The sequence below is a fragment of the Medicago sativa genome, chromosome 8 (assembly GCF_051527215.1).
Source record: "Medicago sativa cultivar Bolivia chromosome 8, Bolivia_mono, whole genome shotgun sequence".
Lineage (NCBI taxonomy): Eukaryota > Viridiplantae > Streptophyta > Magnoliopsida > Fabales > Fabaceae > Medicago > Medicago sativa.
In genome coordinates this window covers 75,982,027-75,995,378 of record NC_140756.1, presented here as the reverse complement: position 1 = coordinate 75,995,378, position 13,352 = coordinate 75,982,027, and the positions used below count along the sequence as shown (strand labels likewise).

At 32.2% G+C, this 13,352-nt stretch overlaps 1 protein-coding gene across 2 annotated transcripts; it reads left to right on the top strand.

Moving 5' to 3' along the window:
* Positions 1 to 7,012: 7,012 nt before the first annotated feature.
* Positions 7,013 to 12,209, top strand: LOC146901600 (uridine/cytidine kinase UKL1, chloroplastic-like). Of its 2 annotated transcripts, none has more exons than XM_085737993.1 (14): positions 7,013 to 7,127; positions 7,224 to 7,315; positions 7,410 to 7,479; positions 7,571 to 7,689; positions 8,303 to 8,399; positions 9,487 to 9,566; positions 10,035 to 10,229; positions 10,334 to 10,417; positions 10,497 to 10,557; positions 10,716 to 10,776; positions 11,158 to 11,248; positions 11,356 to 11,428; positions 11,717 to 11,799; positions 11,883 to 12,209. In XM_085737993.1, exons 1-14 carry the CDS (start codon positions 7,025 to 7,027, stop codon positions 12,030 to 12,032), a joined length of 1,359 nt encoding a protein of 452 aa, XP_085594119.1. In that variant the 5' UTR covers positions 7,013 to 7,024; the 3' UTR covers positions 12,033 to 12,209. The 2 variants fall into 2 exon arrangements, with proteins under 2 accessions (XP_085594119.1, XP_085594118.1); XM_085737992.1 differs by having other exon boundaries at positions 10,334 to 10,421; positions 10,501 to 10,557.
* Positions 12,210 to 13,352: the final 1,143 nt, after the last annotated feature.

The following is a 13,352-nucleotide window of genomic DNA, read 5'->3' as shown; positions in this document are numbered from 1 at the left end:
ATCGAAATTTAGTATGCATGACATCTGCAAATAAAATTTACCACGAACTGGTACATGACGCGTATTTTAATGGGTACACACATATAAAATAAAATAAATCATATTTTAACTATCCGTAAATTAATAGATGCACATGAGGATTATATTAACCGGATTTAGTAAAATTATTAACACATATATAATATAAAAAACAAACTTTTAATAAGTACACGGACACGCAGAAATCCCTATCAGTTATTAACTTAATAAAATTATACAATTTTCATATTACATATATAAAAAATTTCTCATCATGAAATAAAAACATAAATGGACTTCCTAATAATTAATAATTTTTGTTTGATTAGTGATTTGTTGTCAAAATGAAAGTGTGTGATATAATATTTTGTCTTATCAAAATAGAAGGAATAAGTCTAAGAGGTGTCAGCTCAGTTGTAAAAGCTTTTGTAACTTCAATAAACATTGAACCCATTTGGTGTTGGCCTAGTGGTTGGCTTAGGATTTTGAAGTTTGCTCCTCTCAAAGTTTCAGGTTCGATTCCCCCCGGTACCAATTTTGGTGGGCAAGTCCATACAAAGCTTTCCTCAGTCTTTAAACGGGGCCCCCACAAGTGAGTGTGTGATTGATAACCTCAGATTAGTCGGCTCTTGGATCGAATACCAAGTTAAAAAAAAACTTTTACGGACATTGTCCAAATCTCACATGAAACAGTTGTAAAATGATCATTAGTGCAACAATTATTAATAATAAAATTTAAGGAATAAATTCTACATAATTTCAAATATTTTACAATAATTCATTTTTTTTTGTATAAAAAGTCATTTTCATCGTTGATATTTGTAAATACATTAGTATTCATTAATACCCATCTAGAGGATATTCATATGAATGTTATTTTATTAAATAGAGAAAGTTAACTCCTATGTATAGTAACAACAACATCAATAACAACAAAAATAAAATAACACTTCCATTAAAAAAAATCATTTCAAACTATAATGAGAGGGAAAAAAAAGTATTGATAGAGTCCAAAACATAATACAAACCTTAAAATAATTGATTCAAAGTTGATAAATGTTTATTTCACATTCAAATTAGCTCCAAAAATATTTCGTTAATATATAAAGAGATAAACATCCAAGAAGATTAAATGAAAAAACATTGATAAATTTAGCTTTATACGTTGTTGCTTAATAAGCCACAAAACATCGTAAAATAAAATCAAGACATACTAAAAAATAAATGAGTATTTTCACTCTTTATTCTTAGTAGAAAATAATAATTACACATACAAAAAATAAAGAAAAATGAGATGAAAAAATAGCATAAACATAAGAAATAATATAAAGTAGGAGAAAAACCTAATAAATAAAATGATTGAAGAATGTTGGAGAAAACAAAGGAAAAATTGAAGAATAATAAATTTTTATGGAAGAAATAATATAATATATTATAAAATGAATAAAGCCCGTAAAAACGTGTGAGAATAATATAAGTTGTTAATTTCATGGAAAAAATCATAAGTGGTCTCACATACACACACTCACTCACTCACTCCATAAAATTGTAGCAATTTAACAAAATAAATTAAGTTAAAATTAAATTAGAAAGTAATAAAATCTAACATATATAATATTTGGACGATAAAATCAAAGTAGATATGATATTTGTTGAGATGTATATGCTAGATAGGATAACGTGTTTTGTAGAAACAAACATAAATGTTAATATGTGAGTGAACATGTGTATAAACAATTGTCATTTTTCATTGGATTACCTAAAAAAGAAAAACTCATAGGATTATAGTAAAAATGATTTTGACATTCAATAATTTAGAGATTTTTTTTTACATTTTATAAAAAAAATCAGAATCTATTTTGTGTTTGATTATCGTAATAAAATCAATTTTTAGAAGAAAAAAAAAGTTTGTCAAAAAAATTATGTAAAAGGAACTTTTTGTTACAAAAATAATCAATTTCTCTCTCCTTTAGTCTGGATTTTTTGTTATAAAAGACACAAGAGGGTTAAAATATATCGATGTGTCAGATGATTAGGATGAGACAAAATTGTGTTTTTGCTGGTGATTAACTTTCATAAATAGATACTAAAAGATACATTGTTTTTTATTTTGATACAAAAAGATAGATTGTTGATTGATAATATTGATGGTTAGAAAATTATAAAATATAATGTGTAGTTTGTTGATATATTTATGTTGCATCAATATTAAAAATAAATTAAAAACTTAAACAAAATAGTTAGTTGATAAGATCAAAGTATTTGCTGAGATATTTATGCCAAATAAAATATTAGTTTTAGAAAATAGAAAAAATAATAAATATATTTAGAATAAACGTGGAAGCGACATATGGCATAAAAAAACCTTACTTTATATATACACTATTGATATACATAGAATATTTAATATTTAATATGTATCCTAAAGACATTTATATGTTACTCCCTCCGTCCCGAATTAATTGAGTCATTGGCTTATTTCACACTTATTAAGAAAATGTATAAATAAAGGGGAAAGTGAAATATACTCCATCCGTTTCAAAATGAGTGTCGTTTTAGATGTTTACACACATATTAAGAAATGCAATGATTAAAAGAAAGAAAATGGTTATTTTACCAAATTATCCTTATTAACTACTCCCTCTCGTCACTATTATAAGCAAAAGTCAACTTTTTAAATTCATTCATTAAATGATGTATTTTGTCAATAATATAGACCAAATACATTATTTAATGAATGAACCTAAAAAGTTGATTTTTGCTTATAATAGTGACCGGAGGGAGTATTGGTTAGTTTTAAAAGTAATACTTTGGAAGTAGTGTGCATAGTATTAATTGGAGGGTACAATTGAAAAGAAAAAGTTATTATTGCATTGGAAACTGAAAGTGACATTCATTTTGAAACAATTTTTTTTGGCTAAAGCGACACTCATTTTGAAACGGATGGAGTATTGAATTGAGAATGATGAAAGTAGTATTAATTAGAGTTATAAAGGGGAAAAAGTGGAATATATTGAATTGAGAATGATGAAAGTAGTATTGAAAATTGAAATAATTCAGTTATTTTGGGACACTTTTTTTTAGTAAATGACTCAGTTAATCCGAGACGGAGTGAGTACTATTTTCCATAAATCAGGCATCAAATTTAGGACATGTGTTCGTTTGGAAGGAGAGCAATTGTAGGAAGGATAACATTCATGTCACCTGGACACAACCAATGCACTTTAATATTTCCTCCAATGTTCCAGAAACGCCTTTCCACGCATAACAGTTTGAAAAGTACTCTCAAATTCAATCAACTCTTCCCATATGCTTTTTTTTTGCGAACCAGCCATGTGCACATGGTAATAGCCGCATTAGGGACTGCATTGTGTTGAGAATCATGACATGAAGGACAACAAACATCATGATTTTCATGTCGCAAATATTTATATCGGGTCTAATTCAACCTAACAAACTTGAGGTAGGCCTAACACAAGTTTTAACATAATATCATATCATGTTACAATTGTATTGTAACATCCCAGACTTTTTAGGATTATCGACTGACCGCATAAATTAACACGAGTTTTTTCAACGTGTTTTGTTCTCACTTGTACGTTTTATGGAAAACTTTTTAGAAGGTCACCCATCCAAAATTGTTCCAAGCCAAACACGCTTAACCGTGAAGTTCTTATGGAATGAGCTATCGAAAAGAAGATGCATCTTGTTGATATAGGTAGTACCAAACAATTTTTATAAGCCTTTTTCAACCATGTAGTCTCATACCCACACAGCCTCATGATCTCTCTCATTCCGATGTGATTCGGTTTGTGTAGAAGCTGTCGGGAGTCGCTCATTGTCAGTGGTGGATCCAGGACCCTGGGTCAGGGAGTGCAAACATTTTAAGTTCAGTTAATAATAATTATAATTATGAAATTGAAGATATATATATATATATTCAGTTTGAATTATTATGTGTGTGTGTGTATATTATATTTAATGTAAACTTTCAAATTAGTCCCTGATTTTATATGAGACTCAAATATGTCCCTAAATATTTTAAAAAAGGTATGTGATTCTGTCAAATTTTACTCATGTTAATCCTTAAAAAAATATGATAGAGACTAAACTAAATGTAAGCAGATAATGTTAGAGACCAAATTGATAGTCCTTAAAATAAAAAGACATTATTGATAGTAAGTGGTTAAATATAGAGACCAATTTAAAACTTAATAGAGTTAAAGATGTTTTTGAAATATTCATAAAGTCGGAGACTTATTTAATAGTCATCTACATAGTCATGGACTAAATTAAATTAAATTAAATTGGAAACATCAATCACTCAAGTTGTTCAAACAAGATGCAAGTTGGAGAAATTACGTCAGCCTAGTGCAAGTGTGACAAGATTATAAGAGAATTTGAGTTATACAATGTCATCCTTTGAGTGCAAGGTGCAAAAGTTAATTATCCAGGGTATGCAAAATAGGGAAAGAAGTAGGATATCGGTGTAATTTTTAAAAACTCAGGGTATGCAGCTGCACACCCTCACCAACACCTGGGTCCGCCCCTGCTCATTGTCATGCCTTATACACAGACGACAACTCTCCGCCCTCGTCATCCTTGAGTGTTACAATAACTTTCAAGAAAATTATCATAATTTTATTGATAATGAAATTTATGATTCTCACATACTAAATATATTATAAAAAAAAATCTTCATCTATGATGATAGGCAATAGCACGATCAACTGAATCTTAATCTATCTCTTCTCTGTTCTTTCTTTTCATGAGATGTTCTAGAAGGCAAATTGATAGAGAAACTGTATTGAGAGACAAACTTTTTAACATTAACCAATAACTTACACCAAGTTACAAATATTTACTCCCTCCGTTTCAAAATGAGTGCCGCTTTAGCTAAAAAAATTTGTTTCAAAATGAATGTCGCTTTACATTTCCAATGCAACTTTAATTTTTTTCTTCCAACTTTACCCTCTCAAACTTTTCTCTCACACAATTTTCAATGCAACTTTAAGTTTGTCTTTTTCTAATAAAGTAAGGACAGTTTAGTAAAAGCATTATATCCAATGATTATTTCATTCCATTTCTTAATCTGTGTGCCAAAGCCTAAAGCGACACTCATTTTGAAACGGAGGGAGTATAGATTTAGGAGCACCCTTCAAGGATATTTGCATCATTTGACATGAATTGTCATAAGTAATTATTAAATTAAATAAATTATTCTTACAATCATAGTCTATTAAAGATTCGTTGTGTCATATGTTGTTGAACCACTCGTAGTCATGTTGCAAATGTCCAACCTTAAACATGATGAGCTGGGTTAAGAGTCTCATATTGGACGAGACACGATATGATCATACTTTACAAATAGATGCAGTTCTCATATTACAAGCCAATTTTATAAATGTTGTATTATGTCTAAACAAAAGTTTTAAGACGACAAAATAATATGTAATAGTTCATTGTCAACTTGTTTAATGACAGATGAGCGAAAAAAATAAGTGAATATTATCTTAATCCTTGTCTTTATTATAAAGAAAATACCTACATCCGTGTTGATGCGGATAAACCCAGAAGGTTGGTTGGTTTGGGATCAATGTTCTGTTTTGCAGAATGCAAGGGGAGAGAGGTGTATCTGCAAGCACTTTGACGTTAGTAATAAAGCGAGAGTTAGATGTAAAAGATTAGAAATTGAGTGTACTTTGCATAATAAATAGTTGAAGATCATATATCTATGTTTGTGTGTGTGTCTACATATAAGGAGAGATCAAATTACATCAATGTAATGTTACACCGCTAAATATTGTTTTACTCGATTTATATTATTCAAATTTGACCGTTAGATTATAAGTTTATATATATATATATCATTAATGTTAATTTTTTACATAAATCTGAAATCATCTGAGTATGTTGAGTATGTTATGGACAAATTTGAAATCATACAGATCGTTGCATGGACCAATTTGTTTGATTTTTGTCAATTTCGGTGGGCATTTGACACACAAGTGTGAAATTTGAGGGAACGCTCATAGGTGTGAAATCCAAAAGAAAAATAAAATAAAAAATGAAAGAAAAATATTCCCTCCCTATGGCATATGACATTACATTACTTATCAGACCACATGACAATGCCACGTAGACAACCAACGAGACCACGTCATGTTAACTAATGACGGAAACACATGAAAAGACAAATTAAGTAACGTTTAACAAGTTCAAGAGCGTTTGCCTCTTCTCTAGAAAATTTAGACCATCTACAATGGTGGGTGCTTCACCTATTTAGCACCGAGCTAAATAGGCACCCCCATTGTGAAGGGATATTTATTGGTGCTTATGGAGAAGGGTGCCTATATAAGGACCTTCTCTCTCTTCATTTTTTGTGTGTGAATTTCATTTAATATTTTTTAATAAAAAATAAATGAGCATTTTAGAAAGGTAGTTATTAGTGGGACCTATTAGTAAATTTTGTTGTGGTGCTGGGTTAGAGGGATTGAGTGCTTATTAGGTATTGATATTAAAAATTTATAAAATGAATAACGTGTACATGTGGGACCTACTTAAGCACCCAAATAAGGGGATTGAGATTCCCTGATGTAAAAAAGCACGCTGTTTTGCATCTCAGCCGTTGATTATCGATCATGCAGTTTAAATTAACTGATGTGTCAAATCACTTCAAATCATTTTAACCGCACGATCTAAATCGGACGGTCGTGTGCTGTTACAGCGTCCTGCTGTATCAGTAGGAGCTCCCAATCCCAAACAAGGGAGCTCTATTGTGGATGGTCTTGTAATTTTGGGGGTACTTTTGCCTATTTACTCGTAACAAATTAGATACTATCTACAAAGTAGCCAATCATGATTCAAACTTCGATATGTTGATGAAATCTATGGAAAACGAAAGAAAAAAAAGGCGGTTAGGAAAAAAGAGTATACAAAAAGGAAAACAAGAAAGCGTAGGTATATAAGAGCGTTGGAAGAAAGAGTGATAGACAAACAAAGCGCAATGGACGTTGCCTTAATGGAATCTCTCTCCTCCTCCGCTGCGCATTTCTCCGGTTGGCACCCTTCTTCTTCCTCCTCTTCTCATAACAACGTCTTCCTCATCGGTAAATTTCCACAACAATCAGCATTGCCACTTGCTTCGGCTTCTGTTTCATGTGCTTTGTTTTTATTTGATCTGCATTGTTCTTTCGTTGAATCAGGAGTCTCTGGAGGTACTGCATCCGGGAAAACCACAGTGTGTGACATGATCATTCAACAACTGCAAGATCATAGAGTTGTTCTCGTCAATCAGGTCACTGCCATTTTCTACTTCTAATCATGTTAAATTGATCAAGTTAATACAATTCAATTCACATTAATCACTAATTTATTTATTCTTGTTGTAGGATTCGTTCTACCGTGGTTTAACGAATGATGAGTGCAAACGTGTTCATGAGTATAATTTTGATCATCCTGGTATGATAAATGAAACTTAATTAAGATTTATGCGCGAAAAATGGCAGTCATTTGTGATCTGGATTAAATTAAATCTTTTGGTTTTTGTTAGATGCATTTGATACAGAACAACTTGTGGAAACACTCATCAAACTTAAATCTGGACAGTCAGTTCAGGTTCCTGTTTATGATTTTAAGCTCCACCAAAGAGCTTCTGATAGATACCGACAGGTAGGTACCTTTCTCATAAGTTCAAATTAGGTGTGGTGTTAATAACAGTTGCTCTCAGATTTGTTGTCATGCTTAAATCTTATCAATTATGCAAGTAAGTAGATAATCTGTCATCACAAGAGCCATTGGTTGATATCATCGTCATACCTTTAATTGTATACTTGTCCTTGTAAATGTATCTATCTAAGCATATATACCTGATTTGATTTGTATCTGTCTACTTCGAAGAAGAGATGGCATAGGCACATAGGTTTCTAATTCAATTAGTTGTTTTAAAACAATTGAGATCCTCTCGTTTACCTCCCTTGTTTTTACCCTAGCGTCAAGAGATATATAGATAAGCCACAAGAGCACTTTTGTTTTTGTGTGTAGGATTTAACAAAATTATTTTTATGTCACTCTTGTGCCTATCTCTCTCTCTCTCTCTCTCTCAACACGAGGGAGAAAATGAGGGAGTAAAAGGAGAGGATCCAAATCCGTTTTAAAGTTAAACACTTTTTCTTTGTCATGAATCATGATTATTATTATTAATACCAAGTAGCTAGCTGTTTGCGGACAATTATGATTGGAAGTGTGGTATCCATCGTAATAATCTACTACTCACCTTTGGCAGGTCAATGCATCTGAAGTAATCATTCTGGAGGGTATATTGGTTTTTCATGAACAACGTGTCCGTGACCTGATGAACATGAAGATATTTGTCGATGCAGGTCTATTGATCTTTCAATTTTGTTTATCATTTCAAGCTGTTGGACCATCTATACAGGCTAAGTGGGTTAAAATGCACTGAATTTTGTTTGTCATAGGGAAAAGGAGATTTAAAGTCAAGGAATAAAATGGTACTTACCAGATATTACATCATTTATCTAGGTCTAGTATGTCTAGTTATGTTATGCCTTGTTCTGTCTTCTGTCTGTAGTTCAGATCCACGAATATAGTACCCCCTGCATAAAAGGTTGCACTGTTGCAACAATTCATAGTGAGTTTATTAATCAACCTTCCTTAAGTATTGCCAAATAGCGGCTATAGCACAGCTGAAATCAAACAAAATGTTATGATTTTACGTGATCAACTATTGACAACGTTGCCTTCGTTTTGGAAAATTCTTCTGTATCAGCAGAGAACTGATGCCGAGTTCTGAGAGGACGGTGACATAATAATCAGAACCCTTTATGCCTATAAATGACCAAACTTAGTTTTAAACCTTGGACTATATCTCTCTGGATCCTTTTGATGGTCAGGATAAGATAGACATGACATGATATGATAAGCTATCATATATCTTGTTTCAATCTAGAACTTGATGAACCAGTAGGATATGATTAGTTAATCTTGAACCTTAATCTATCTAGTTTCTCTAGTTAAAATATTATTCTGAATAGAGGTTGGTTAGAATTCAGCATGATATGATGAGAAAATAATTTACTCATTTGTTTTGATCGGATAGTTCAGATGAGACTGACTGCACCACTCATTGCACACAACTCAAATATGTGTATCTGTTTTACTGTGTATAGGAATACGAATGTAAGTTGCTAAGTACAAACCAACAATTTAATTTTCAAACCTTCATCCTGATTGTAAGATTACTCAACATAAATAGAATGAGTAGCAATGGGGAATCATGTGAAGCAGTAAAGTGAGGAGACTGTGCTCCATGTTGTGTTTGTCTGAATTTTTTTAAATGATACGTGGAGACAATTTTCTATGATCATGATTTCTCTATAGAAATTGTCGGTTGGTTTTATATTTTCTTATTCTTGAACTCATACTGATGTTGCATTGCATGTTATGTAGATCCTGATGTAAGGCTTGGCCGCAGAATTAAACGAGATACTGTCGAGAGGGGTAGAGATGTGCACTCTGTACTGGAACAGGCAAGATTTGTAGCCTTTTGTATATTATTACCAGACTGACATATGTCAGGAATTCAGGATTATAATTTATGAAAACTAATAGTTGGTTTATACTTATATCTTAGAATAGATAACATATGAATAGGATAATTTTTTTTGGAGAGACAACAAATAAATAATGGTCATAGTGTCCATTCTAAAGAATAGTTGTGGTAGGGACAAGATACAACATTTCTGCCCCACTAACTGTGAAGGACATATGCTTTGAGCCAAAATCGCATTGCTGTATGATGTTTTGCTGGTTTACTTACCCAGATAAAAGCAAAGTGTACAGTAGTGCGATAAAAACATTGGTGCTATGGTACTGTCAGAGCATGCATGAAATACTTTGTTAATGTCGCTCTGAATTTGGTTTGGCTTTGTAAAACACTAGTACCTATTGTGGACCAATACCGTGGCTGATATGGAAATATCTTACTAAATTTTCAGTATGCGAAATTTGTTAAGCCCGCCTTCGATGATTTTATTCTTCCATCCAAAAAGTATGCTGATATTATCATACCTCGTGGGGGAGACAATTGTGTAGCAATTGACTTGATCGTTCAACATATCCACACTAAGCTTGGCCAACATTGCCTCTGTAAGATATATCCAAATTTGAATGTTATACAGTCTACTTTCCAGGTGATTTTCATCTTATGTTGGTTCCTCCTCCTAAACTCTGTCTGCTTTTGTGCTCTAAGGAGATATTTTTCATGCTAAGTTCTAAAGTTGGAGTTTTCTTGCAGACTAGAGGCATGCACACTCTTATTCGTGATAAGGAAATATCGAAGCATGACTTTGTTTTTTATTCAGATCGACTAATTCGTTTGGTAGGTAATGCTTTATACAAGATATCAGAATTTACAGTCCCTGCTAACAAACTAATATTATTATCACTGGACTTCACAGGTAGTGGAACATGGTCTTGGTTACTTGCCATTTACAGAGAAACAAGTTACAACACCTACAGGTCTGTCTAAGGAAGAGGAAATATCATTCTATAGTTTAAATCAACCAGCAAGTATTTCAGTTATCTATGTTTTAGCATACTATGAAATACTTACTTTGTTAGAATGTGGCTTCAAAGTTCAGAGAGAGTGCTAAATTCTATATTTTACCTCATTTCAGGATCAATTTATATTGGAGTTGATTTTTGTAAGAAATTGTGTGGAGTATCTGTTATTCGAAGGTAAACTTTTCTATTTCAAAAGGTTAATTGACACTGGTATTCTTCGTAGACTTATTATCTCCATACTAAATTGTCATTTATTTTTAAGATATTAGATCTATTGAATGTTCTAATCTCATGGTTAAACTGGGGAAAAACATGTGAGCATTATTGAGATATCGTAACATAGATTTTAACTCAATTCCAACCTTGTTGCGCCTGATTACAGTTTTATTTGTCTGAAACCAATTTCAAATGTGTTATATGCATATATTTGAACCCGAATCTGATGTGTTGATATGGAATTTTCATTCCATATTGTTTATGAATTCTACTTCAGTTGGTTTACTTACATATATAAAAAAAGCAATTTTGATAACTTCATATAATTTTACTTTGCAGTGGTGAAAGCATGGAAAATGCTTTGCGTGCATGTTGTAAAGGAATAAAAATAGGAAAAATTCTCATCCACCGTGAAGGTGATGAAACCCAGGTAACCGGTTTTCTTTTTGACTGTTTTTCTTTGTTGAATATGTTAGTTTCTTGTAAGATGATACAACTCTTCAGATGTAATTTATCACAATGTTTTCATTCTATAAGCTTATTTATGAGAAGCTCCCAAAAGATATTTCAGAGAGACATGTTCTTCTCATGGACCCAGTACTTGGTACAGGTCAGTTATGTTTTTCATTTGTACATCGATCTTCTTACACTTATGAGCTATGAAGCATTGACACACATGTAAACACAAGTAATAATTTAAATAAATAGAAGTGATTGGTGTCGGATATTTACATGTATCGGACAGTGAACATGATTTCAATCTAAAGTGTCGGTGCTACATAACTTACAAGTCACGACTTTTCATTCATCATGTGTCCATAATTCCACAATAGGATTTTTTTTTTTTTTTTTTAACACTGTATTGACATCATTCACCTTACTGTATTGATTTATTCAGGTAACTCTGCAAGCCAAGCAATTGAGCTTCTTATAAAGAAGGGAGTTCCAGAGTCCCGGATAATATTCCTCAACCTTGTGTCCGTAAGTTATGCAATTGAATGCTAGTGAAGACCCTACTTATGTTTAATGAATACCAACATAATTAACTTCGAAACTGATTTCAGGCTCCCGAGGGAATACATTGTGTATGTAAACGTTTTCCGCACCTGAAAGTTGTTACTTCCGAGATTGATGAAGGACTAAATGACCAGTTCCGTGTCGTGCCTGGGCTAGGAGAATTTGGTGACCGATATTTTGGTACAGACGACTCCTAAAGGCATAAAAACTCAAAATTCCATGAAGGGGTAAAAAGCTAGCAAAAGATGATGGAATTTATTACTGTGTATAATACAAGTATCTGCCTGTAAGGCTTTATAATCATAAACAACTACATCACAAGGAAGGAGAAGTTTCTCCCAGATTAAATTGATTATTCAATTGAATTTTGATTAGACTCGGGCATCACATCACTTGATCTTTTTTTAGTTGGCTTTGCCTCTATTTTTTCTTTTTCCGTTACAGCAAGAATGTTATTAACTATGCTCCTCTAAAAAAAATTAAGTTATTAACTCTGCTGGTGTATCCAGTAAGTAACTATAACCTGGGCAAATACTTCAGATTTCAAGTACATCTCCTCACTCCAAGTACATTTCCCCCTGCTCCACAATGGATACACCGCCAACAATTACCCCTTGAGTATGACCATTTCCTCTTATAATTATTAGCTTGCCACGTGCTCCTGCTTCATTTTGCATTTGCTGGCTGTATAACATCGTATGTGTATAATAGTGAAATGGTATAAATTACACGAGTAATAACGATATACTACTTTGGTCTCTACTACTATAAGATAAAAGTTCACTTCTTAAATTCATTCAATAAATGACCGATTTGGTTTATATTAGGAACTAGATACATCATTTGTGGAATAAACTTAAAAATGGACTTACGCTTATAATTGAGACAAATAAGTTATGAAAATTAAGAAACAATTAGCTTCACCCTATGGTAAAAATGGATGCTTTTGAGTGCAAAACAGAGTTCAAATCAGCCATTGTTAGTAATTTGATAATGGACATTGAAACAAAAAACATGTAAGGTTTAAAACAATAGACGAATCCGCAGAGTAAGTATATAAAACTTACACGCATAAAATCGCATATAAAATCACATTTTATCACAGATAGACGTAAATTTTTCAGAAATCAATACAATAAATCGAGGCAATGATTCTTGACCCCAAAAAAAAAAAAACGAGGTAAAGATAAAGTAGAATTAGATATACATATATATTGCACTTGGTGCATACCAATTAAATCCTATAATCATTGAGGAAGAAAAAAATTAGCTTTTTAACCACTGATGTTGGAAACTACCGAGAAAAGACAAAGGATAGATTCTGCAGTCCCAAACCAAACATCAAAGATATGGATCCTCTCCTTCTCGCATTCTCTAGATACCTATGATCCTCCCATTCTCTAGATACCTATGATCCGGTAGGAGAGATCGTCCTATATAGGATTTACAATCTCTATGTATCAAATTTCACTCGAAATGTTATTCTACCACTTGGCAAATTACACTAGGATTTGATA